The sequence below is a fragment of the Callorhinus ursinus genome, unplaced genomic scaffold (assembly GCF_003265705.2).
Source record: "Callorhinus ursinus isolate GAN/ISIS: 27379988/994484 unplaced genomic scaffold, GSC_fseal_2.0 scaffold1, whole genome shotgun sequence".
NCBI lineage: Eukaryota > Metazoa > Chordata > Mammalia > Carnivora > Otariidae > Callorhinus > Callorhinus ursinus.
This window is the reverse complement of record NW_027397063.1, coordinates 72752064-72776220: the sequence shown is the minus strand read 5'-3', so window position 1 is coordinate 72776220 and position 24157 is coordinate 72752064. Positions and strand designations below refer to the sequence as shown.

At 58.5% G+C, this 24157-nt stretch overlaps 1 protein-coding gene across 2 annotated transcripts; it reads left to right on the top strand.

The window, feature by feature from the left end:
* Positions 1 to 2050: 2050 nt before the first annotated feature.
* Positions 2051 to 22322, top strand: EPHB3 (EPH receptor B3). 2 transcript variants are annotated; one of them, XM_025869344.2, is made up of 16 exons: positions 2473 to 2602; positions 11116 to 11180; positions 12589 to 13261; positions 15525 to 15680; positions 16438 to 16788; positions 16963 to 17087; positions 17269 to 17428; positions 17518 to 17626; positions 17983 to 18035; positions 19088 to 19210; positions 19351 to 19598; positions 20095 to 20310; positions 20422 to 20571; positions 20664 to 20857; positions 21178 to 21333; positions 21439 to 22322. In XM_025869344.2, exons 1-16 carry the CDS (start codon positions 2479 to 2481, stop codon positions 21545 to 21547), a joined length of 3012 nt encoding a protein of 1003 aa, XP_025725129.1. In that variant the 5' UTR covers positions 2473 to 2478; the 3' UTR covers positions 21548 to 22322. The 2 variants fall into 2 exon arrangements, with proteins under 2 accessions (XP_073752243.1, XP_025725129.1); XM_073896142.1 differs by having other exon boundaries at positions 2051 to 2602; positions 20095 to 20571.
* The last annotated feature ends 1835 nt before the right edge of the window (positions 22323 to 24157 follow it).

The window sequence follows — 24157 nt, the reverse complement described above, 5'->3', positions numbered from 1 at the left end:
ACTTCATGATCCAGAGGATTAACTATGACCATCTTGTTTCTGAGACCACCTAGAGTCTCCTCTTTTACATTTGTCCCCCAGCAATCTCTGGGTAGCTGGGGAAGGCCCTGAGAGGGCTCATGGAAGGATGTTTCTCCAGCTAGGACAGTGAGAGGCGGCATGGTGATAGTCATTCTCAGATGTCAGCGAGCATCAGCAGCACCTGGAATGCTTATTTAAAATGCAGAATCCTGGGGCGCCTGGGTGGCTCAGTCATTAAGCGTCTGCCTTCGGCTCAGGTCATGATCCCAGGGTCCTGGGATCATGCCCCGCATCAGGCTCTCTGCTCCGTGGGAAGCCTGCTTCTCCCTCTCCCTCTCCCCCTGCTTGTGTTCCCTCTCTCGCTGTGTCTTTCTCTGTCAAATAAATAAATAAAATCTTTAAAAATAAAATAAAATGCAGAGTCCTGGGCCCCATACCCCAGAGATTCTGAGTCCCAAGGTCCAAGGTGGAATGGGTGGTTCAGGATTCTGAGTTTTTAAAAAGCACGTAGGTGATCCTAAGGTCTCTGATGAAGTGGAATTAGGGAGTCTAAAAGCTATACGGTCCTAGATTCAAATCCCACCCCCGTCACTTATTTGCACTATGACTTGGGGCAAGTCACCAAGGCTTTCTAGATGTCAATTTTGTTTGTAAAATGAGGTTATAATAACACCTTCTGCTTAATAAACAAGACCTATTTTTTCAGTGTTTATTGCACGTTGTAAACATTTGTTGAGCAAATGGGGTAGAAGTTCATTGCCAATCCAGAAACCGGTGGTGGGGGGGTTCCTCCTTCATGGCTCCATCCACCACGTATCTCTCAACCACTCAGTCACAAATCTCATGAATTCTACCTCCTAAAACATCTTGGACCTGCCCACTTTTCTCCATCCTTAGTCTCCACCCTAGTCCAAGCCACCACCTTCCTCTACCTGCCCACTGCACAGCTTCCTCTCCATCTCCTTATTTCTACCCTTACTTCCCAGGGCAGCCATGCTAATCTGATAAGGCAAAGCTTTTGCTTCAAGCTCCAGCTCTCAGGAAGGCCTTATGAGTCTAAAAACAATTCCTCTTGGCCCCCTACACCTACTTCTAAGTCTCCTTTCTGCCTCTAACTAACTCTACACTCAAGATATTCTGAACTTCGTTCAGATTCTTCTAGTGAATATCAGTTTCTCTTGCCACTGGGACTTCACACAAAGTGTGTTTGCTGTGTCTGAAACAGCCACCCCACCCGACCCCGTCTCCAAACACACATCTTTCACATACTACTTATCTTTCATATTTCAACTGAAATGTCATTTACTCAGGGCCAGATGTAGCTATTCCCCTCACATGTGCTCTGGCAACTCTGTCTTTCCTCCATAATAATACCTATTATACTCTACCGTGATGACTTCATGCCTGCCTCCATCACTAAACTAGCTCCAAGAGAAGGCAGACCTCTATTGCTGTAGCACCGGCAGTAATAGAGTCTATGCTCAAAGAATGGCTGAATGAGTGAATGAATGAATAAATAAAAGAGCAGAAGGCCCTGGTCATAGGATGTGTTGCGGATGGTGGCCCCCTTGATAGTGCCTAAACTCAGTTTAGGGTCTGGAGGTGCCTGGAGAAAAGACAGCCACGTGGGGGCGTCCCTGGGCGCGTGCAGACCACAGGGGGGCGCCCTCAGCTTGTTGTATATGACTGGCATCACTTCATACTCAGGTTCGGTTACTAGTGGCCAATTGGAAACAGGAGGCGGGGTTTTCGCTTGATTGACAGCATCGCTCCGCCCAATCTAATTCATCTTTTCCTTGGCCCCGCCCACTCCAGGCTTCGGAGACCCCGAAGGTGGGCTTGATGGAGGCGCCGCCAACTGAACTCCAGCAGAGAGCTCCCGAGGCCGAACCAGTGCGCCTGGCGGTCTGTGAGTGGGCGGCCCGCAGCTAGGGGCGGGGCCACGGCGCTGACAGGCAGGAGGCCGGTCCCGCCCCTCTCGCCCAGAGCGGCAGCGCCGGCGCTGGGGACAGCAGAAGTGAGTAGGTGAGCGGCGCAGCAAGATCCCTGCTCGGACCCCGGACGGCGCGCGCACCCGGAGCCCCGGATCCGAGTCGGGCCCGCGGCAGACCGCCAGATAACTGTGCCCCCGAACTACCACCACTTGCGCCCTCCCGCTCCCGCCCGCCTCCCGGAGGTCTCGGCTCCGAGCTCTCCAGCGCCCGGGATCTCCCTGGACCGGTCCGTCCAGATTCCCGCGGGTCCGACCTGCCTGCATCCCCCAGCATCGCCAGGCTCGGGCCGCCGCCTCGGTCCCGGAGCCGCCCGCCTGGATCGCACCCTTTCCTTGCCCGGATCTCCTGGGACCGTACGCGAGCGTTCCTCGGAGCCCGAGGAGCGGATCCTTCCCCGGGTGCCTGCAGCCCCGCCGGCGCGGCCCGGCGCGGCCCGGCTCGGCTCCCGGAGCCCGCCCCGGCCATGGCCCGAGCCCGCCCGCCGCCGCCGCCACCGCCGCCGCCGCCGCCGCCGGGGCTCCTGCCGCTGCTTCCTCCGCTGCTGCTGCTGCCGCTGCTGCTGTCCACCGGCTGTCGGGCGCTGGAAGGTGAGCGGCGTCGGTGGGCGCGTCCAAGGCTTACGGTGCCCGGGGTCGCCCGAGCGTAGGCCGGAGGGGGACCCGCGGGGTGGGTCAGATGCCCGCTGGGCGCACGTCGGAGGAGGCTCCGTCACCCGCGCCGCCGCTCCGGGGGCCGGAGGACGGGGTGGGGAGGACGCCCCCGGAGCCGCCTCGCAGGCTTCAGCTGGCTCCGAGGCCGGCGGTACGCGGATCGTGGCTCTCGAGCAGCTGGACTCGGGTTGAGCGTCCCCGAAAGTCACGGCAGCGCTGTGAGCTCTTGGGGGAGAACCCCGCACTCACCGCAGAGGAGCGGGGCCCTCAGCGGCCCGGGGAGGCGAGGGAGTGTGGGCGACCCACCGGGCGAAGCGGGGGCCTCTGAGACTGCCGCGGGGCCGTGGCGGGTGGGGGCGAAGCGGGACTCCCAGGTTGGGGGGGCGGCGTTGGTTAGGAAGCCGTTGGAGTTGACTGTGAGAGGTGTGAGTACGTGCACCCCGCTTTGTCAGGGGATGGCTGCGGGGGTGGAGAGGCGGGGGCCTGTTATTGTTTATGGTTTATGGAGCGCCAGTTACCCACGAAGTGCTGCGTGCACGGGCAGTGCGCGCTGCTCTGCGGCTCTCCTCCGCCTTCTAGCAGGACATCCGAGTGCTCGGGTCTCCGTTGAGCCCCGAAGTTCAGGGTTTTGCCCCATTTGCCGGTGGGGAAAGGCCGAGTTTCTCAATAGGTTGTGTGAAACCTACCCAGACAGTGCTGGGGGGGGGGGGGGGGCTCCAACTTGCAAGCCACTGTACTTGGGTGAACAGGATGCTGTTGGCTCTGGTGGGAGAGCTCACACACATGTGGCCACTTGACACGAGCCTGCGGGAGACAGAGGCGCTGACACTGGTTACAAACAATAGACGCACACACACAGAGTTTCCAAAAAATTTGAAGCCATTAAATGAGAGAAAAAAAAAACCTTCCTTAATGTGGAGGGCAGGACACCACAGAAATTTGGGGGAAATTGGAATATAGACAGTACTTATTTTCGGCGTCTTTCACAGCCAACCTAGTCACTTTCTTCGTACAGAAACAAAAATATGAATTCTGTGTAACTTGGTTTGTTTGTATGTTCACAACTGGCAAACTTAAAGGTTGGAAGGAAGAAAGAGCACAGTTCTGAAAGAAAGGCATCTTCTGGTGCTTTCCAATTTTCTCTATGGAAAAAATGTTCCTATGAACCCCCACCCCCTTTTATCTCTGAGCCCACCAGCCCTGACAGACCGATTCACACGGGTGGACACATGCAAATCCAAGCAGACACACTGAGGTCGCGCCCACATGTGTGTGATAGGATCTCAGGCGTGAGAAACCAGTGTGGGGCTTTGTTGTTGATTGCCTCAAGGGTGTGAGCCAGGGAGCCTGTTGAGGTTCCCAGGTCTGTGTCTCTGTGTCTTAGCCCAAGAGGGGCAACAGAGGCACAGGCGCTTATGGGGCTGTGTGTGTGCTAGGCGCGGGGCCCTTGTCAGGTGTGGTGGGTGCTGGTGCTGCCAGTGGGGTGGAGGGGGTGTGGTTTGGGTCAGGTGAGCAAGGGCTACCCGAAGAGGCTCACTCCTTCCTCCCTTTCTTCCTCCTCTTCACCCCTCATGATCTGCTGGACCCTCAGTGGCAGGCCATAGCTGGGAGCTGGCCTCCAGGCCTCCAGGCCTCCAGGCCAGAACACTGAGGGGCTGACCAGGAGACAGAGGACCCATGAGCAGTAGCAGCACAAGAAAGAGAGGGCAGCAGGGCCCCAACTTGTCCCTCCTTCCCCCCGCCCCAGCTGTGTCTGGGGCTACTCCCCGACTGGGCAGGTGGTGGCTGGCAGGCCAGGCCAGTGTGGGGTGCCCCAAGGAAGTAGCAGTGCCTTCCATGTGTGGCTTTTACCAGATCCTTTACTTTTGCCATACCTCAAATCTTAGGGTTTTCAGTTTGTGTGCAGGACAATGAAAAGAAAAAGAGAGATGCTTTGGGGCGCAGACCCCCACACAGAAATACGCCTACCCACTCAGTTCTCCCTCGTTGTGAGATGGATTAGCGATAGTACCCACTGTCTTAGAGTTGTAGGGAAGATTGTGTCCTTAATGTGTGTGGGGTGTTTAGCACACAGCCATTATTATTTAGGGATTAACTGCTATTATTATTATTCTAGGGTCTGCTCTCTGAGGAGGGACAGAAGTGAAACTGGTGTGTGCCTTACCTGCTGGAGGGAGGTTAGAGGAAGCGGGGGGTGAAGGGAGAAGGTTGGTCTGAAGAGAAAGTTGTCTCCCCACTTCCATCTCCCTTCAGCTCTGGGATGGGATGGGATGGGATGAGAGCGAGGTCAGGGGCAGCTGTCTGTGTCCTGCCCATCCCCCAGCCCTGTCTGGAGCTTGAAGGGTGAGGTGGGAGGACTTGGTGGTCCTGGGCTATGACCACCTGGCAGGGCTAGCTGGGACCCTCCCCACTCCCAAGCTTTACAGGCAGGGGATCCAGGCTCCTTGCTCCAACCTTCCATTTGGCTTTGCCAGGATTTGGTTTGCCCTGGGCCTAGGGGAGCCTTTTGGCTCTCTGCATCGGGGGGCCATTATATCTAGGCCCAGAGTCCTGAGTTGTGTGTACTGTTTCGGTTATGGATCCCCTGGTTAGGTGCTGTCTAGCACCTGGTTGCTCTACCTCCCTACATACTTGGGGTCCACCAAGACTGCATCCAAGGACCTCATCAGTTTTCCTATGAGGGTGGAGCCAGGGTCCTTGCTCGTCCTCCTTGGTTGAGGAAACTCCTCTCACCTTGCCCTCTGACTGCTTACCTCTCCCTGCAAACACACACAGATTTTGCCCTCAGATTTACCCTCAGTCCTAAGGAAACGGGGCCACCTCCTTGCAGACTCTCCTTTCGAGTAGTGTCTCCCAGGCCCCCGAGCCAAGATCCTTCTCCCCTTCAGGACCACGAACCGGAAGGTGAGCAGACCAGGAACAAGCGTGGGATGAGGAAGGAAGTCTGGGCCGTAGGGGCCTTACCCCTTAGATGGGAGGGGGAGGTCTGCAGAGAGCCTACCCTTGTGAGGAAAGAGAACCGGTTGCCAGGTGCAAGAGGTGGGGACGGCCGCAGTGCCCCTGGTGTGTGAGTCCCTCTCGCCCTCTGAGGCAACAGCCGTGGCCCTGAGGAGGTGTTCGCTGAGAGTGGACGCCAGGCCTGGGATTTCGGGGCTGGCTCACTCCTAGAGTTGCCTCTGGCGCCCCCACCCCATCCCTGTTTGTCACGAGCTGGCACCTCAGAGCTGCCACCGAAGGATGGTGGCAGGTATTTGGGGGAACCAGTTTGCTCCTCACTGCCTTCCCTTTAGCCAGAGCTGCTGCTACCTCCCGCTCTGTGGCCTCAGCGGCGGGGAGCTAAAGCCCAAGCTGCCGTGGGCAAGGCCTCCGCCACCCGGCCTTACACTAATTAAACAGCATGAAGAGGCTGAATCACCAGGCCTGCATAGTTTGAAAATTGTAGCCCTGCCTGTTGTGCTGAGTCAAACTGGTTTGTCGGGATTGGGCAGCTGGGGAGGTGGGGGGGGAGGGAGACTGGGTACAGCTGGGCACCTGATGGGGTGGGAGAGGCCCCCTGCCCCAAGGGCTGCCCTGGCCCCAGATCTCCTATTGCCTTCTGCCCCCAGACCCCTGGCCAGAGCCACTGTGACTGGGATCCCAGGGAAGGGCTCAGAGGCCTCACTGAAGGGCTAGCTGTCCATCCGTCCTGGCTGGCTGGCAAGGCCAGGACTAGGGTGGGGGCATGGATGAACACTGAGGCATCTGGGCTCCTTGCTCTGTGCTGTCTCCTCCCTTCTCCCTCTCAGGTTTATTTAATTATAAATCCCCACGATCTGAAGGGAGGAATGGAAAACAAAATGTGTTCTCTGTTTTGAGATGCTCCCCTCCCCTCCATCCCAGAATGGAGGGCCAGGGGGCCATGGGTGGAGAAAGGGAGAGGTAGCTGGGGGGGGGGGTGAGTTAGGCTCTTCTAGGTCCCATAGCAACCCCCCCCCCCAGGCCCCCTTCCTCCTCGGGCTGACCACCCTGAATGTGCAGCTTGGTACACACATGTACACCCACTGACACACAGGGTAGGGGCAAGATGGAAGAAGATGGGACAGATCCCTTGGGTTGGTTGGCCGAGGTGGGGACCCCATCAAGGAGGAGGGAGACCAACTCAGGGCTGGCATGGGGTTTTTCTCCCTCTCTTTGCAGGCAGGGCTATGCGCCTTCTTGTCCAGATTCTGCCACTCGGTCCACCTGCCCCTGCACACTCCACTGGCCTAGCCCGGGAGCATGACCTTCCCCACCGCCTTAAAGTCCCTCATCTGGAGCTTGGGCTTCTTGCTTTTGTCTCTGGGGTTTTTTGATTCCCTGGGTCTCACTGACACAGATGTGCGTCCTCTCTGTGACTTGGGACCTGGGGTGCTGTGGGGTCTGGCAGTTCCATAAAGTTGTGTGTACTTGGCCCTTCACCAGGGTTGGTGGCTGGCTCCCAGCTGCACCAGGGCTGCCCAGTGAGGCCCTCAGACACAGGCTGGGTGCCCAATGTATGTGTGGAAGTGTTGCCCAAAGCTCCTGGGGCTAAGTCTCTTCATGATGCCACCCCTCTCCAAGGGCTCAGTGCTGGGGACAGTGCCATTGTGCTGGCCGGGAAGTACCTGGGGAGGCCACACCCAGCCACACCCAGAATCATCTTCAGGTCCTTGCCCCATCCCCAGTCTCATGACCAGTGACCACTCCTGCCTTGGCCAGGGCCACGGGAAGCAGGTCTGGGGGCACACCTTGCTCCTTCCCTGCACCTCTGGCCAAGACTGGCCCAGTCGCTCTGCTTTCTTAGCAGACACTGCCTTCTCCACGGGAAGCAGGTCTGGGGGCAGACCTTGCTTCTTCCCTGCACCTCTGGCCAAGACTGGCTCAGTCGCTCTGCTTTCTTAGCAGACACTGCCTTCTCCTAGGCCTTCCTCCACCCCACCTGAAGACTCAGCTCATAGAAAGAACATGCTTGCAATGTGTGTGTGTGTGTGTGTGTGTGTGTGTGCGCGCGCGCGCGCGCGCACGCGCGTGCATTGCATGTGCGTGGAGGATGCACCTCTGAGGCTTTATCCAAACCATGGATGTGGGCATTAACACCGCGTGCTCCTGTGGCACGTTTGAGTGCACACGCGCGTCAGTATGTGCAGCTGATGCCTGCTGTGCGTGACTGCGTAAGAGCACGTCGTCGAGTCTGTATGGAGAAACTGGTGTTTGGGTTTGCACTTGACTACACTCAAGACTGTGACATGGGACTGGCAATCGTGTGCAGTTGGGTGTGTAAGGAGAATGTACTGTTCGGTGTGCGTGCCCTCCATGTACGCCGATGTCTCTGGAAATCTGCACGTATGAAGACTGTAAGAGCGAGTGTTTGCCTAAGGCAAACCAACTCCGTGTGTAGGAAAGCTTCACTGTATGTGAATGTCTAAGGGAGACTAATCTGTTTGTACTATATGCATCTGTGTGTCTGAAAAAGACAGACCATGGCTGTGTATGAAGCCGTGTGTGTGTGTGTGTGTGTGTGTGTGTGTGTGTGTGTGTTTGCGGGCGGCTGTGGCTTTGTGTGTTTTTGTCCACCATATGTGTTGACTTGTCATTCTTTGGCCCCAGTGGCAGAGAATGAGCCTAGCCCCTGGGAACGGGGAATGCTTGTGCGGGTGTGTATTTGTGCACAGGCAAGAGCCACGCAGCTGCTGCCGCGTGGCCATTCTCTGTGGCCCCTTGGAAACCTGAAAGGGGTGCTGGTTCACTTCTGAGTGTTGAAGCCCCAGTTCCAGAAAGCCCCCAGGCCTGCTGTCCACTTCCCTGCTCACTTGAGAGGGGCCGGGGGGGGGGTTTCCGGCCTGACAGAGCCCTGTAGCAGAGAGTGGCTGTCTGCCTTCTGGTCTCCCTCCAGCAGCCACATGGGGGGCAGAGGAGGATGGGGGTGCGGTTGGCAGCTGGGGAGCTTGGAAACTGCTCACTCAGTCCTCTTTTGTCCTTACCCCTGTACCTCATGTTCTTCACCCCAGCTTGAGTACGCGCACGCGCGTGCGGCACACACGTAGCCGAGGAAAGGTGGGCTCTGTCGGGTTGGGTCTGTCCCTCCCAATGCCACAGACGGATGGATGCTGGGACCCCCTCCATGCCCTTCCTGAGGCTGGGACACAGGCACCTCAGGGTCTCCCTCTTGCTGAAGGGAGCAGGCCCCTCCCCTCCCCCAGAGAGCAAGCCCCCTCCCCACCAGGGTGACCGGAGCCCTTCCTCCGGCACACATGACTCGAAATCCAAGTCCTCTCCTCATTAATGGGAAAAATGTGCCGAGATTGAGCGATGGCCAAGGCTGAGCGATGGCCAAGGGCCGATCCCCGCCCCCTCCCTCTCCCGCTCCCCAGAAATTAAACAGAAATGAAGAGCCTCCCTCCACCCCTGCCCCCCCCCCCCCCCCCCGGTCCCCACCGTCCCCTCCCTCCCCTCAGTCCTCTCTCAGAGCCAGCACAGGGCTTGTTTTAAACTGTGGAGGAATCTGGCTGGAGGGGGGAGGGGGCTGAATATTTGGGTTTAAACAGTTCCAGATGGGTTTGGCACAGGCTGAGCAGAAGGAAGTGAGGGAGAGGGAGGAGGGAGGCAGCTCGAGGGAGCGGTGGGAGCCCCTGCCTGCTCGGGGCGGGCGGGTGGTGGGCAGCGGGCAGACAAGCAGGCGGACTGGCTGGCTGGCTGGCTGGCTGGCTGGCTTGGGGGGGAGGGGGTGCGCTGGGCTCAACCAGCTCCAGGGACAGGAATACTCTGGGCTGCTGGCTGGGGAAGAGGCTACTTGGAAACCTCCCTCTCTGTCTCTGTCTCCTCGGGCCTCCTTGTCTCTGCAGCTCACCGTCTTCTGTAGTCCTCAGTTGGCCACCCCACTGGCTGGTCCTAGCCAGCCGGCTCTGCACGTCCTTCCAGCTCGGAGCCACCCACCATCCGCCTCGGCGAGGCCCCTGCTCCACCACCTCTCTCCCTGCCTGTCTCTGGGCCCCTGCTTCTGCCCATCTCTCCTTGCCTCCTCTAGCCCCCTGCCAAATGTCTGTGTCTGTCTGTCTGTCTGCCAGAGAGGCCTGTCGGGCCAGTGACCGATGAGGCTGGGATGGCTCTCCCTGCAGCCAGGTCCTCCAGGGACCAGCCACCTCTGATAGAAGAAGAGGGAGCTTCACTCCCCCTTTGCCTTACATGAGGGTCTGGGGCCACAGCTGCGTCACCCACCATCCTCAGCTCAGACCCAGACTGCAGGAAACCAGTGAAGGCCATAAGCCTGGAACGTGTGGGGTTTGGGTCTTTCTCCTCCTGGGCAGCCCCAGCCTGCCCTCTTCCAGCTCAGGGCAGAGGGGAGAATTGCTGGCTGCCCTGTCTCCCAGGATCTAGGAAAGGAGTTGGCATCTCTCTCCTCCCAGAGAGTAGAATTGTTCAGTCAGAACCCAGAACCTGATTCCTAGGGGAGTGAGTTTATGTCAGAAACGTTAACGGGCCCCTCCTGTGGCTGAGCAAGGGGAAACAGATAAGAAACTGAAGCTTCGAACAGGATTGGTGCTGCTGTGACAAAGCCCCTGGCCCTGGATGCACAGAGGAAGGAATCTAACCCTAATTTGTTGGTTCAGGGGAGGCTTCCTGGAGGAGGTGACAGCTGGATTGGGACTTACCGGATATACAGGAGCTTTCTAGGCTTTCTCTCTTCTTCCCTTCACACTGTAGTCAGAGTGCTCTGGTTGAGGGGTTAGTTATGGAGTCCGCTACCTTTCAGCCCTTCACCCCAAGTCCTAGCAGTTTTACCTTAGGCCATATGTTTACTTTATCTGGGCCTCAGTTTTCTCACCTGTAAAAGGGGTACACCAACAGCACCTTTATCCAAGGACTGTGGAAAGAACTGAACTAGGTTGTCATGGTGGCCCTCAGCCCAGCCTCAAAGAGTATTTGTGCCCCATCCCCCAGAGGTGTTTGAGTGGGAGGCTGGGTGGGAGCAGGCTCCGCCCTGTAGCTGCCCTCCCATTCCCCTGGGCATGTGTGGTGCCGGGCCTTTGTGTTGGGGATGGGGTCAGGGGAGGCCTGGGCAGCAGGGTCTGAAGGACACGGTCCTTTGTTCCAGGATAAAGGGCCTGGCACCCCCTTGTGTGGAGATTAGCCGAGCCTGTAGGTGTGTGAACTGGGCCTGGCTTTTGCCTCCGTAACCCCGGCTGGTGTCAGTAGCACACACGCACCTCCGACTGGCCGACCTGACGGCTCATGTCTTTGGGGCTATAACGTTTCCGGGGATGGCTGCAGGCTCTTCTCCAGGGCAGGGTGGCTGAGAGCTTCGAGGACTTGGGGGGGGGGGTTGGGGTGGGATGGGGTGGGTTGGGGTGGGGCCTGGTGGGAATCATTCTCTGGTGTCCTGGCCTTTCTTGGACGACCTCTTTCTCCCCATCCTGAGCATGGCCTCTGACCTTTGTTCTTCTCTTGCTCCCCAGAAACCCTCATGGACACAAAATGGGTGACATCGGAGTTGGCATGGACATCTCATCCAGAAAGTGGGGTAAGCCTTTCCCACCATCTCCCCTGAGGGCTGGTTGTCAAGTAGGCCACTTCCTCCACCAGCGTCCATTCCCCTCGCCTCACCAGGGCCTCAGAAGGGCTGCCTCTGCCCCCTGCCTATCAGTTTCACCTCCTGTGTCATTCCCATCCCCTGCACCTGTCACCTTCCTTCTTTGCCTCTGGGTATTTCCCACCCTTTCAGCCTTCAGCCTGTCTGTGTCCTCCTCCCCCACACACAGCGTTTTTGTCCCCCTCTCCCTCTGCCTGCCCCTCAGCCTGCCTTCAGCCTGTCACCATCCCTCTCCTGCCTGAGAGCTCTTTGCCTATCTTCTCCAACCATCTTTCTCCTTCCTGGGTCCCTGGGTAGGGCACTGTCTTGGGGACCAGGAAACCTTGGCTCCAGATCTCTAACTTGCTATGTGACTTTTAGCAAGGCAGTTTACTTTTCTGGGCTTCCATTTCTAAACAGTTAAATTCCTGTAGTTCTGACGTTTCTGAAATATTCTAATTAACCTCCCTAGATGGCCTTCACAACTCCACTGAGCTCTGAAACACTGGGGTGGGATGGCGCTCCAGGCCCTCATTACCAGACCTGACTGTGTGACCTTGGGCAAGTCTCTGCCTTTGAGAGTCTTGGCTTCCTCTTCTGTAGAGTGGGGACAAGACAACAGATGTACCTTCTCATGGGGTTACAGTGAAGGTTAAATGTGATAGTGACAGCCAGTGTTCATTGAATGCGTGCTCTGTATGGGACATTGTTACAGGCCCATTGTGTATATATATATATATATATGTATTTTTGTTGTTGTTGTTAAAGATTTTATTTACTTATTTGACAGAGACAGAGATAGCGAGAGCAGGTACACAAGCAGGGGGAGTGGGAGAGGGGGAAGCAGGCTTCCTGCAGAGCAGGGAGCCCAGTGTGGGACCCGATCCCAGGACCCCGGGATCATGACCCGAGCCGAAGGCAGACACTTAACGACTGAGCCACCCAGACTCCCTGGGCCTATTATATATATTAAACTGATTTGATTCCCTACCGTGTCATTTTTATCCAATCAGCCCCATTTATAGACAGTGAAACTGAGGCACAAAGATAACAAATATTATAGCTAATAGTCCCATAATACTTATCAAATGCTCTAAGTTTTTTATTCACTTGAACTCATTTATTCCTTATATGGCTTTATTCTCGCCATGTTACAGATGGGGAAACGGTGGTACAGGGAGGTTGAGTGGCTTGACCCATAGTCACACAGCAAGGACTGGGATTTGAACCCATGTAGTCTGCATGCTCAGCCAGTACACCACAGAAGCATCTCTGTGAAGTAAACGTGGATCTGGGCATGTGGCAAGCACCTGGCACGTGTTGGCGCTCACTCTGTCTTTTTCACTTGGCCCATGCACAGTGGGAAGAGGTGAGTGGCTATGATGAGGCCATGAACCCCATCCGCACGTACCAGGTGTGTAACGTGCAGGAGTCAAGCCAGAACAACTGGCTTCGCACGGGCTTCATCTGGCGGCGAGAGGTGCAGCGCGTCTACGTGGAGCTCAAGTTTACCGTGCGTGACTGCAACAGCATCCCCAACATCCCTGGCTCCTGCAAAGAGACCTTCAACCTCTTCTACTACGAGGCTGACAGCGATGTGGCCTCGGCCTCCTCCCCTTTCTGGATGGAGAACCCCTATGTGAAGGTGGACACCATCGCGCCCGATGAGAGCTTCTCGCGGCTTGATGCTGGCCGTGTCAATACCAAGGTGCGAAGCTTTGGGCCGCTCTCCAAGGCCGGTTTCTACTTGGCCTTCCAGGACCAGGGTGCCTGCATGTCGCTCATCTCTGTGCGGGCCTTCTACAAGAAGTGTGCCTCCACCACCGCAGGCTTCGCCCTTTTCCCCGAGACCCTCACTGGGGCCGAGCCCACCTCTCTGGTCATTGCCCCTGGCACCTGCATCGCTAATGCCGTGGAGGTGTCCGTACCACTCAAGCTCTACTGCAATGGCGATGGGGAGTGGATGGTGCCCGTGGGAGCCTGCACCTGTGCCACCGGCCATGAGCCAGCTGCCAAGGAGTCCCAGTGCCGCCGTGAGTGGGGACTGGCCTGGGGCTGGGGGTGGGGAGGGCTCCTACCTGCCAGTCCGGGAGTTCTGGCGTCGGGTCTGAGGCAGAGGGAGGAAAGGGAAGAGGGGTCTCGAGTGCACAGAATGTGCTGCAAGGAGGGAGAGGAGGGGCGTTGAGGAGACGCACCAGCATCATAAGAGATAAAAAAGAAACTAAAGAGACTGGAAGAGAAACATGGAGAATCCTTGGTAAGGAGGCCCCTGGGCAGAGAGGTGGGAAGCCGGCAGAGATGCCTGCTTTGTTCGGCCCCAAGTGGACACCCCACCCTGGAAGTACTCACTGGGCCTCCGAGCTGTGGGGACAGGGGCTGTGGGCACTCACGCTTGGCCCTTTTACCTTGAAGTCTCATTTGCTCCTTGAGAAGCAGTGTTTACAGCACAGCGGTTGGGGGCCCAGTCTCTGAAGTCTGAGTCCTAACTCTGTCACTTAGCACTGGTGGGACCTTGGGCACGTTACTTAACTCTTGGAACCTCGGTTTCCTCGTGCGCAAGATGGGGACAATCCTGGGGCTTCCTCTATGGACTTGTAGTGGGCTTAAGTGAGTCAATGCACGTGAAGCTCTTGGAAAAGTGCCTGGCACGTGGCAACACCATCACCACCGAAGCGTCAGCCGTGACTCTCTTGGGAGCCAGGGGATGCGTGGGGGACAGGGATTCTCTTGTCCTTATTTCATACAGGAGGAGGTTAGGAGGCTTATCCGTGGTGGCTTGCCGAGACTCCTAAGACCTTACGGTGTACTAGACTTCCGGCTCTAAAACCCATTCACGAAGGGTTCTCATTCGAGCCTCAGTTTGCCAGTAAGGAAACGGAGTCTCCGAGAACAGCTACAGTCAAAGTGTCGTAGCTGGGAATGTGGGAGTTGGGGCTACAGCCTTGTCCAGTGCTCTACCGTGCAGGGCAAGATGCTAAGGGCCTTGCCTTCTATCCCTTCTGCCCTGGCACTTGCAGCCTGTAACTCTGAGGGGTGGGGGCTGGCTCTTAGCACAGCACGAGGTGTGAGGGGGACTGGCTGCCCCACCTGGCTGGGAGGCCCCGTGTTGGGTGTTGGCATGGCAAGGTGAATAGTGCCTTGCCCGGCCCCTCTCCACTTCTCTACAGGAACCTGCCCCAGACTTCCTCTTCCTAAGTGGAGAAAGGGGGTGGGGGTGATGAGCCTGACAGCCTGAAGAGGGGCTAACACTCTGCAGGTCCCTGGCAGGAAATGCATGCTGGTTCCCATAGCAACCAGCCTGGCCTGGCCTCTGCCCCCTCCCCCACTGGCTCAAAAGAGCTTGGGTGGAATATCACCTTAGTGAGAGGGAGATTAAATCCCAGAGAAAAGCATAACCCCAACTCTGGGCATTCCACACTCTGGATGACCTCCCCAGGGGCAGTCATATATGGATAGAGTGACCATATGCTTTCACATGTCTGGGGCAGTCCTGGCTTATGCTCATTATCACATGATTATTACTAGCGGTCCCTTTTGCTCTCAAAGTATTCCAGTTTGAATAATAAATTCTCTCGCTCTCATAGACAGGCAGAACCCCACAGCCCAGGACCAGGGGCCCCAGTGTAGATGACAAGAGAGGAAACTGAGGAGAAGGGATGTTCAGGCACCCAGCTCTGGGCTCGCTTTGGGGCCTGGGGTGCCCCTTGTGGATGCTTTGAGGCCTCTGAACTCCTGGTGACCCCAGCCTTCCTGCCTGCTGTCTTTTTCTCCTTTTCTCAGCCCTCTTTCAGCCCCCACCCCTGCCCAAGGGCAGGAAGGAGCCGCTGCCCTGCTCCTGGTGGGTGGGGAGAGAAACTGGTCCTGGGAGCAAGGCGCCGCCTCTGCCTGTTCCGGGGTGGCCGTGAGGGTCCTCCAGTGATTTTCCTCCACTTTCAGGGAGGGGGCGGGAGCATCCTGGCAGAGTAGAGGGTGCCGCCAACCTGCCAGTGGTCTCTTCCCCACCCCACCTATTCCTTCTCTCTCCCTTCCGTGCCTCAACAAGCCCAGGCTGCCCAGGTGATGGGGCTGACGTCTTCGCCCGTGAGGCCCTGGGGTAGGGGTGGGGGGCCGGGGCGGGGAGGAATCCGCTGACGTGGGATTTCCACAGGGCAAAAGGGCCTTTTGTAGCTGCACTGGAGTTAGGCAATCCCAGCATAGCCCCCACAGTCTAGGAGGTGGAGGGGCCAAGACCAGGGCTGGGGGAGGGCCAGATTCTCACCGATCTGATGAGCACGCCCATTTTCTTCTCCCACGCAGCCTGTCCCCCTGGGAGTTACAAGGCGAAGCAGGGAGAGGGGCCCTGCCTCCCCTGCCCGTCCCACAGCCGCACTGCCTCGGCAGCCGCCAGCATCTGCACCTGCTACAGTAACTTCTACCGTGCGGATTCGGACTCTGCAGACAGTGCCTGTACCAGTAAGTGAACTCGTGGCCCTGCCCGAGGGCCCGAGACGGTTGCTATGAATGGCCGCTTTCCAGGTAGAGAAACTGAGGCTTGGGGAGGTGCAATGTTGTGCGCAACATGGCACAGCTGAGAAGTGACTGGCCCTGAGCCAGAATCTAGGTCAGCCGCCTCAGCCTTTCCACCAACACTGAGGAAGCGCCCACCAGCTCCTAGCCAGGCATCCGGAGCCATTGGACCTCTAGCCCCTCACTCCTCCCACTGTGTAGAACTGCTGTTCTCCTGGCCCAACCCCAACCATAGAGGGGGCCTCACATCCTTGGGGCAGCCCAGTGCCCTGCTTCCTCCCTGCTCTGGCCTTTGGTGCCAGGCATTGTGCCAGGTGCCAGTGATGTGGGGGACTATAAGATCCAGTCACTGTCCTAAAGGAGCTTGCCACCTGGTGGGAGAAACAGATATGAAAACAGGTAATGACCATATAATGTGCTAAGTGCCGGGCTGGCAGGATGCCCAGGAATTGTGCCATGGGGGTGCAGAGGATAGGAAGGAGGAGAATCAAGGAAGGCTTCCAAGAGGTGGTGACATCTCAAGTTGAGCCTTGAAGGCTAACTAGAGTCTTCCCAGTGGAGAAGTGTAGGAAAGCTATTCTGCTTATTAACACGGAGACAAGAGCAAGGCAGTAGGAAGCTGCTTGCGGTAGGCAGGAACTCTGGGTGGAAGGGTGGTGCTGGGGCCCTAGCTTACTGCCCTCTCCCTCCACCTTCCCTACAGCGGTGCCATCTCCCCCCCGGGGTGTGATCTCCAATGTGAATGAGACCTCACTGATCCTCGAGTGGAGTGAGCCCCGGGACCTGGGTGGCCGGGACGACCTCCTATACAACGTCATCTGCAAGAAGTGCCACGGGGGCCCTGGGGCCGGGGGCATCCCGGCCTGCTCGCGCTGTGATGACAATGTGGAGTTTGTGCCTCGGCAGCTGGGCCTGACAGAGCGCCGGGTCCACATCAGCCATCTGCTGGCCCATACACGCTACACCTTTGAGGTGCAGGCCGTCAACGGTGTCTCGGGCAAGAGTCCGCTGCCCCCGCGCTACGCGGCTGTGAATATCACCACCAACCAGGCTGGTGAGGAGGAGGGGGCATGGGAGGGTAGGGCCTAGGTCATTTTCTCCCACACGGAGCTGAGGTTGCCCAGGGCCTGCCAGTGGACCACCAGGGGTCCCCTGGGAACCGGGTCCTTGGGAAGGACGCCAGGGCCCGAGGAGCCCATTGTGAGCCCCTGCACCCATCTTCTCTTAGCCCCGTCCGAAGTGCCTACACTACATCTGCACAGCAGCTCAGGCAGCAGCCTGACCCTGTCCTGGGCACCCCCAGAGCGGCCCAATGGAGTCATCCTGGACTACGAGATGAAGTACTTTGAGAAGGTCAGAGCCTTGAGGGGCAGGCAGAGGCCTTGGGGTGAGAAGATGACCCCCAGATAGCGTCAGGGGCCCCTGGGAGCAAGTACCTCTTGGGTACTGAGGCAGCCACGGGTGGGCCCTGGGGGGCGGCAGGGGCGATGGGCCTTAGGGCCACTGAGGCGCCTCATTTCTCCCGGTGTTGCAGAGTGAGGGCATTGCCTCCACGGTGACCAGCCAGAAGAACTCGGTGCAGCTGGGCGGGTTGCGGCCTGATGCCCGCTATGTGGTCCAGGTCCGTGCCCGCACCGTAGCTGGCTATGGGCAGTACAGCCGTCCGGCTGAGTTTGAGACCACAAGCGAGAGAGGTACGTACCCCACTGCCCCTGTTCCCGCTCACCTCCATCCCTCCTCACTTTCCATCCCTCCACTTACGCAGTCCCCTCCCGGTCTCCAGGCTCCGGTGCCCAGCAGCTCCAGGAGCAGCTTCCCCTCATCGTGGGTTCTGCCACGGCTGGGCTTGTCTTCGTGGTGGCTGTCGTGGTCATCGCTGTCGTCTGTCTCAGGTACTCCCAGGCCCGGCTTGCTCCCACGGGCTGGCGCGAGCTTCCCTGGAGCACCTTCGAGCCCACATGCCACAGAGGCCCTTGGTAGGCCCAGACTCTCCTCACTGGCCAGGCCCTCTGTAGTCCACACCCCTGACCTCATCCCATCCCCTGCCTGTCTCCTGGCACATCCCCTCGGGGACCGAGTCCACTGAACCCCTTGCCCAGAGACCCAGTAGCTGCTGTTACCACTACCTGTGGGGCCAGGCACCAGGCCGTCCCTGTGCACCCTCCCCCTCCTGGGAGCCCGAGGGCCCCCTGAACAGAGGGAGCTGTGGGCCTTGTCTCAGGCCACACCTCCATCCTGCCCCCTCCAGGAGGCAGCGGCGCGGCTCTGACTCCGAGTACACCGAGAAGCTGCAGCAGTACGGTGAGTTTGTCTTTTCTTCCTGCTCCTGCCGCCTCCCAGCAAAGTTCCCTTGGTCCCTGCAGGGCTTGGAGATACCCTTTTCCCCTGCCTGGGATTTCATCCCTCGTACTCCTACCCCGGATAGCCCCTCCTGCTTCCACTCAAGTGCCGCTTCCTGAGCCCCTGCCGCCCTCCCGCTAGCCCCAGAGATGCATGAGAAGTGACCCCTTTCCCCAAAGGCAGCTAATCCTAGGAGAAAGACAAGATATGTACACACAGGAAAAAAGGAGAGGACAGTTTAGCGTTAAGCTGGGTGTTCCTGTTACAAAGGGCAGTAAGCGTTCAGAAAAGAGGAAGCCTTCCTGGAGGAGGTGGCCTTGGGCTGAGCCGAGCCAGGCGGGTTGAACAGGGTCTAGGGAGGTGGGGGAGAGCATTCCTGGCTAGAGGAGCCTCTGGAAGGTAGTGGGTGGGGTGGGGAGAGTGCCCGACTGTGGGGGCAGTGAGAAGACTGGTTTGACAGCTGCTGGGGAGCGAGGCTGGGTAGTTGTGGCCAGTCCTCGGAGGGTCGTGAAAGGCAGGCAGAGGAGTTGGGACTTGACTCCACCATAGGTAATCCGAAAGGCTCTCAAGCTGGGGAGTAACACAATGTGAGTATTGTTTTAGGGAGACAGGTATGCAGGATAGATTGGTGGGAAAAGTCCAGAGGCAGAGAGCCCAGCTGGGAGACTATTGCAGTCGTCTGAGTGTTGAAGGCCTGGATAAGGTCAGGGGCAGTGGGAATGAGGGGAGGGATGAATCCGAGAGATGTTTCGACATGATGAGAGACGAGGGAGGAAGAAGAAGAAGAATCCTCGGTGTCTAGCCTTTATGGTCACCAGTTCTCATGGAGGGAACGGTGAGGGGGTGGAGAAGGGGCGGGTTGGGACTCCAGCCGGGAGGAAAGACTTGGGAGGGAGGGTGTGAAATGTGCTCCCATCAGGGATTGGGGGGGGGGGCCAGTACGCTGGGCCTGAGGGCGCAGCCTGAGGAGTTCCCTCACTGGCCCCTCTCATGCCCGCCTTTTTTTCCTCTAGTTGCTCCTGGAATGAAGGTTTATATTGACCCTTTTACGTATGAGGACCCTAATGAGGCTGTGCGAGAGTTTGCCAAGGAAATTGATGTATCCTGTGTCAAGATTGAGGAGGTGATTGGAGCTGGTGAGTCCCCTAGTGCACAGTGGGTAGGAGAGGTGGGGGGGGCGGGGGGCGGGGGGGTTACCCCAGGGAGGGGCCAGCATGCACTGGATACAAGGGCCAATCCCAGAAGCCCCTTCCTACTTGTGCCCTCTGCCCTGCAGGAGAATTTGGGGAGGTGTGCCGGGGTCGGCTGAAACAGCCAGGCCGCAGAGAGGTGTTCGTGGCCATCAAGACGCTGAAGGTGGGCTACACAGAGAGGCAGCGGCGGGACTTCCTCAGTGAGGCCTCCATCATGGGTCAGTTTGACCACCCCAACATAATCCGACTAGAGGGTGTGGTCACTAAAAGTCGGCCAGTCATGATTCTCACCGAGTTCATGGAGAACTGTGCCCTGGACTCCTTCCTCCGGGTAAGAGCCAGCCCCCAGCCCCTCTCCCTGCGCTACCCCAGAGAGCTGTGTTGGGCACACCACCCCCTCCCACAAGGTCAGACACACCCTACCCTCTTCAAGTCTACAAATATTCACTGAGGTGGCCTGGTGCAGGGAAACAGCCAGGTCCTCAGAGCCAGAAAGACCCAAGTTCCCATCCTGACTCTGCCTGTGTGACCTCTGGCTTTATGTAACATCTCTGGGTCTGAGCTGCCGTAGTTATAAAATGAGAGCGGTGAGAGCTATTTGGATCCTCACCGGGGTTCATTGGGATGTTGTATACAGATACCCGCCACACAGTGGGCCGCTTACTTTCAGTGCACTCTGCACATAGTCACAGGGATAGGTGAGGCATGGTCTCCAGGGCCTTAGAGAGGGTAGGTGGAGGCACAGGGGGGCGGCCCTGAAGGTCCTGGGCGGGCCCTGGGCCAGTAGGGAGGTGATGGGCCCACCTGAGCCTGCTTGTTGCCTCCAGCTCAACGACGGACAGTTCACGGTCATCCAGCTGGTGGGCATGTTGCGGGGCATTGCTGCTGGCATGAAATACCTATCCGAGATGAACTACGTGCACCGAGACCTGGCTGCCCGCAACATTCTTGTCAACAGCAACCTGGTCTGCAAAGTCTCAGACTTCGGCCTCTCCCGCTTCCTGGAGGATGATCCCTCTGATCCTACCTACACCAGCTCCCTGGTACAGGAAGCAGCTGGGAGGGAGACCGGGGGCGGGGCCAACCAGGCAGGGGCTTGGGGCTGGGGACCAGCCCCGAGTCATAGGGTGAAGGGCGTGTGCCCCCCCCACCAGGGCGGGAAGATCCCCATCCGCTGGACTGCCCCAGAGGCCATAGCCTATCGGAAGTTCACCTCTGCTAGTGATGTCTGGAGCTATGGAATCGTCATGTGGGAGGTCATGAGCTATGGAGAGCGACCCTACTGGGACATGAGCAACCAGGATGTGAGTGGGGCCAGCCAGAGTGGCCAGGTGGGTGGGAGTCAGCTGGGGAGTGAAGTGGTGGCTCACTCCAGGTTTCCCTGTTCTCTCTTCAGGTCATCAATGCCGTAGAGCAGGATTACCGGCTGCCCCCACCCATGGACTGCCCTACCGCACTGCACCAGCTCATGCTGGACTGCTGGGTGCGGGACCGGAACCTCAGGCCCAAATTCTCCCAGATTGTCAACACCCTGGACAAGCTCATCCGCAATGCTGCCAGCCTCAAGGTCATCGCCACTGCCCAGTCTGGGTCAGTATCTCTGCCTCTGTTCCCACTCTGCTTCTGAAGATTTATTTATTTATTGAGGGTGGGGGGCACATAAGCAGGGGGGAGGGGAAGAGGGAGAAGGAGAGAGAGAATCCCAAGTGGACTCCCTGCTGATCGCAGAGCCTGACACAGGCTCAACCCCACTACCCAGGGATCATGACCTGAGCCAAAATCAAGAGTCGGACGCTTAACCGACTGAGCCATCCAGGCGCCCCATGTTCCCACTCTGCTCTTGGGCCAGCAGCCCTACCCCTGCTTCCCTTGCCATTAGGATTCACCAAGTCTTTCTCTTCTCCCCACAGCATGTCACAGCCCCTCCTGGACCGCACAGTCCCAGATTACACAACCTTCACGACAGTTGGTGACTGGCTAGATGCCATCAAGATGGGGCGGTACAAGGAGAGCTTTGTCAGCGCGGGGTTTGCAACCTTTGACCTGGTGGCTCAGATGACTGCAGAGTGAGTGTGCCTCCGATTTGGATGGGCAGGGCAGGGGGCCCCGAGCAGGGCCCAGAGTGGTGGGCAGGAGGAGAGGGACTGACCCTGCCCTTGGTCCATCTGCAGAGACCTGCTCCGGATCGGGGTCACCTTGGCTGGCCATCAGAAGAAGATCCTTAGCAGTATCCAGGACATGCGGCTACAGATGAATCAGACACTGCCTGTGCAGGTCTGACACCTGACTCCCACTGGGTGGGTACCCCCCAAGGACTGTGCAGGGACTCTGACCAGCCGGCTGGACTTTTGGACTTTTGGATGCCTGGCCTTAGGCTGTGGCCCAGAAGATGGAAGTTTGGGGAAGGCCCAAACTGGGACTTCTCCTCCAGGCCTGTGCTCCCTCCCCAGGAAGTGTGCCCCAAACCTCTTCATATTGAAGATGGATTAGGAGAGTGGGTGATGACCCCTCCCCAAGCCCCTCAGGGCCCAGGCCTTCCTGCTCTCCAGTGGGGGATCCCCACCACCTCAGACTTCGCTGTTCTTCAGTGCTGGAGGTCCTGGCAGGGTCAGGTGGAGGATAAGCCTGGGTTCTATAGGGCCCAGCCCTGGCAGGGGTCTGGCCCCCCCCAGGTAGGCAGAGTAGCCCCTCCCTCAGGAATTGGAGGAGGGGACTCCGGGAATGGGGAAATGTGACACCCCATCCTGAAGCCAGCTGGCACCTCCAGTTTGCACAGGGACTTGTTCTGGGGGCTGAGGGCCCTGCCCCACCCCCACCCTTGGTGCTGTCATAAAAGGGCAGGCAGGGGCAGGCTGAGGAGTAGCCCCTTGCCCCCCAGAGACTGACTCTCAGAGCCAGAGTTTGGATGTGTATGTGAGTGTGTTCGTGTGTGTGTGTGCGCGCGCGTGTGTGTGTCTGTGCACGCACTGGCCTGCACAGAGAGCATGGGTGAGTGTGTAAAAGCTTGGCCCTGTGCCCTGCAGTGGGGCGAGCTGGGCCATCAGCGGAATAAAGGCAATAAGATGATTCTCTTGCCCCTTCTCTTTGCACCTCCTGAGGTGGGATTCCCTCATGCCCTCAGATTCACAGTCACTCAGGACCAGCCGTCCTCAGAATTCCCTGGAGTCTTTTGTTGGAGACCAAACTTACTGCATCTAACTTACTGCATCTTGTGCTGCAGCCTTATTGCCTCGAACCTCTGGGAAGTGGGCAGTAACAGGAGAGCAAACTGCCCTGGAGTGCCTTCCTGCTAAGGCCCAGGTGTTCCTGGGGTCAGGACAGACACTTCCCAGTTGGCTGGTGTTTGTGAGTCCTGTCACACCCATTGTCTCTGAGGGAGCTGAAGGTGTAGCGGCCAAGTGACCTTGGGACACAGAGGGCAAGAGCCTACACTGGTGTTCATATACAGAGGCTAGCTCCTTTCAGCAAACATCAGCCCAGAAGTGCAGCTACTCTTTCCGGGGCGCTTACTGTGCTCCAGGCACTGGGCGAAAATGCTCCATTTATACATGGATCTTATTTAATCTCACAACAACCAGCCAGGGACGGAAGTATTTTTATCTCTTTTTTACAGAGGAGGAAAGGGAGAGGTTAAGTAACTTGCCCAAAGTCGCTGAGCCAGTAAGTGAGGCCTGGGGCTGGGATTCCCACCCAGAGACTGCCTGCACACTTGAAAGGTTCAGAGGATAAATAACAAGAACCAGGAAGAGGATTAAGAAAACAGCTTCTGGAAATGTCAAAGGAGAAATTGGGGGCGCTCAGAGGCCCCTTGGATACAGAAAGAGACCAGATTTTGGGGGGGGGTGCAAATGCAGTCCTTTTTCCCAGTGTCAGGAGGGACCCTCCAGGCAGTAAACATTTTCTGGGCGTGGAACATGTTTCCAAGGTACCCGCATACGCTAAATTAGAGGGTCTCGACCAGACCCGGGAGGAGGAGGGGCGTGGGCAAAGCCTCGTAGATCTCGGGGTTCACGCCTCGCGGCCCCACACATCTCCCGGACGTCTGGCAGGGCAGAGTTCTCGGTGGGGCAGGTAGCGCGGGGTTGGGCAGCCGCAGTCCCGGAGGCGCGGGGCAGCTACTTCAGGCGCAGAGGAGCAGGCCTGCGAGGCGGCGGAGCGCTGAGGCTGCGGCGTCGTGCAGCGTCCGGGCAGCTGGGCGGCGGCCTGCGAGCCGGGAGCTGGGGCAGAGGAGCGGACGGCGCGCGGGGCGGACTGCCGGCCCGCTCCCCTGCCCTGCGGCTGCGCGCTCCCGCGCTCGGCTGCTCCGGCTGCTCCCGCCGCGCCCGCTCCTTAGTATTCCCCCCACGGAGCCGAGCGCCGCGCTGCAGCGTCTGGCCCGGGGGAGGGGCGCCCCGCCTGGCTCGGCCCGCGGCGTCCCCGGTGGGGGCGGGGGAGAGTTCGGGAGGGATGTGGGCACCGAGCTCCAACGCCGAGCCCTCCAGCCCCGGCTGGGGACTGCTGAGGCGGGGGGAGTGGCGGGGGTCCGAGGTCGCCTTGGGCCCAGGCGCCGGAGCTGTCAACGACGCGAGGTGTCGCGGGCGGCCAGGGGAGGGGACGCGGGGCTGAGTGGCGTCCTGCACACCCCGCGCCGCATTCCCGGGCTGAGGGTTCAGATAAAGAGGAGGGGCGCTCCCAGCGCCTGCTCAAGTGTCCACTTCCTGCTCCTGAGGCTCCGAGGTGAGAGAGGGCCGGTGGCCCGTGGACTGCCCCCCTCAGCGCCCTACCCGTCACCTTAACAGTCTTAGCGGGAGTCTGGGATGGGGGCTCCGCCCGCAGAGGTAAGGTATCGCCCCCTACTGGGTCCGCGAGGAGGGCGGGAAGGGTGGACGTTGAGCGCCGGGGGAGGAGTGG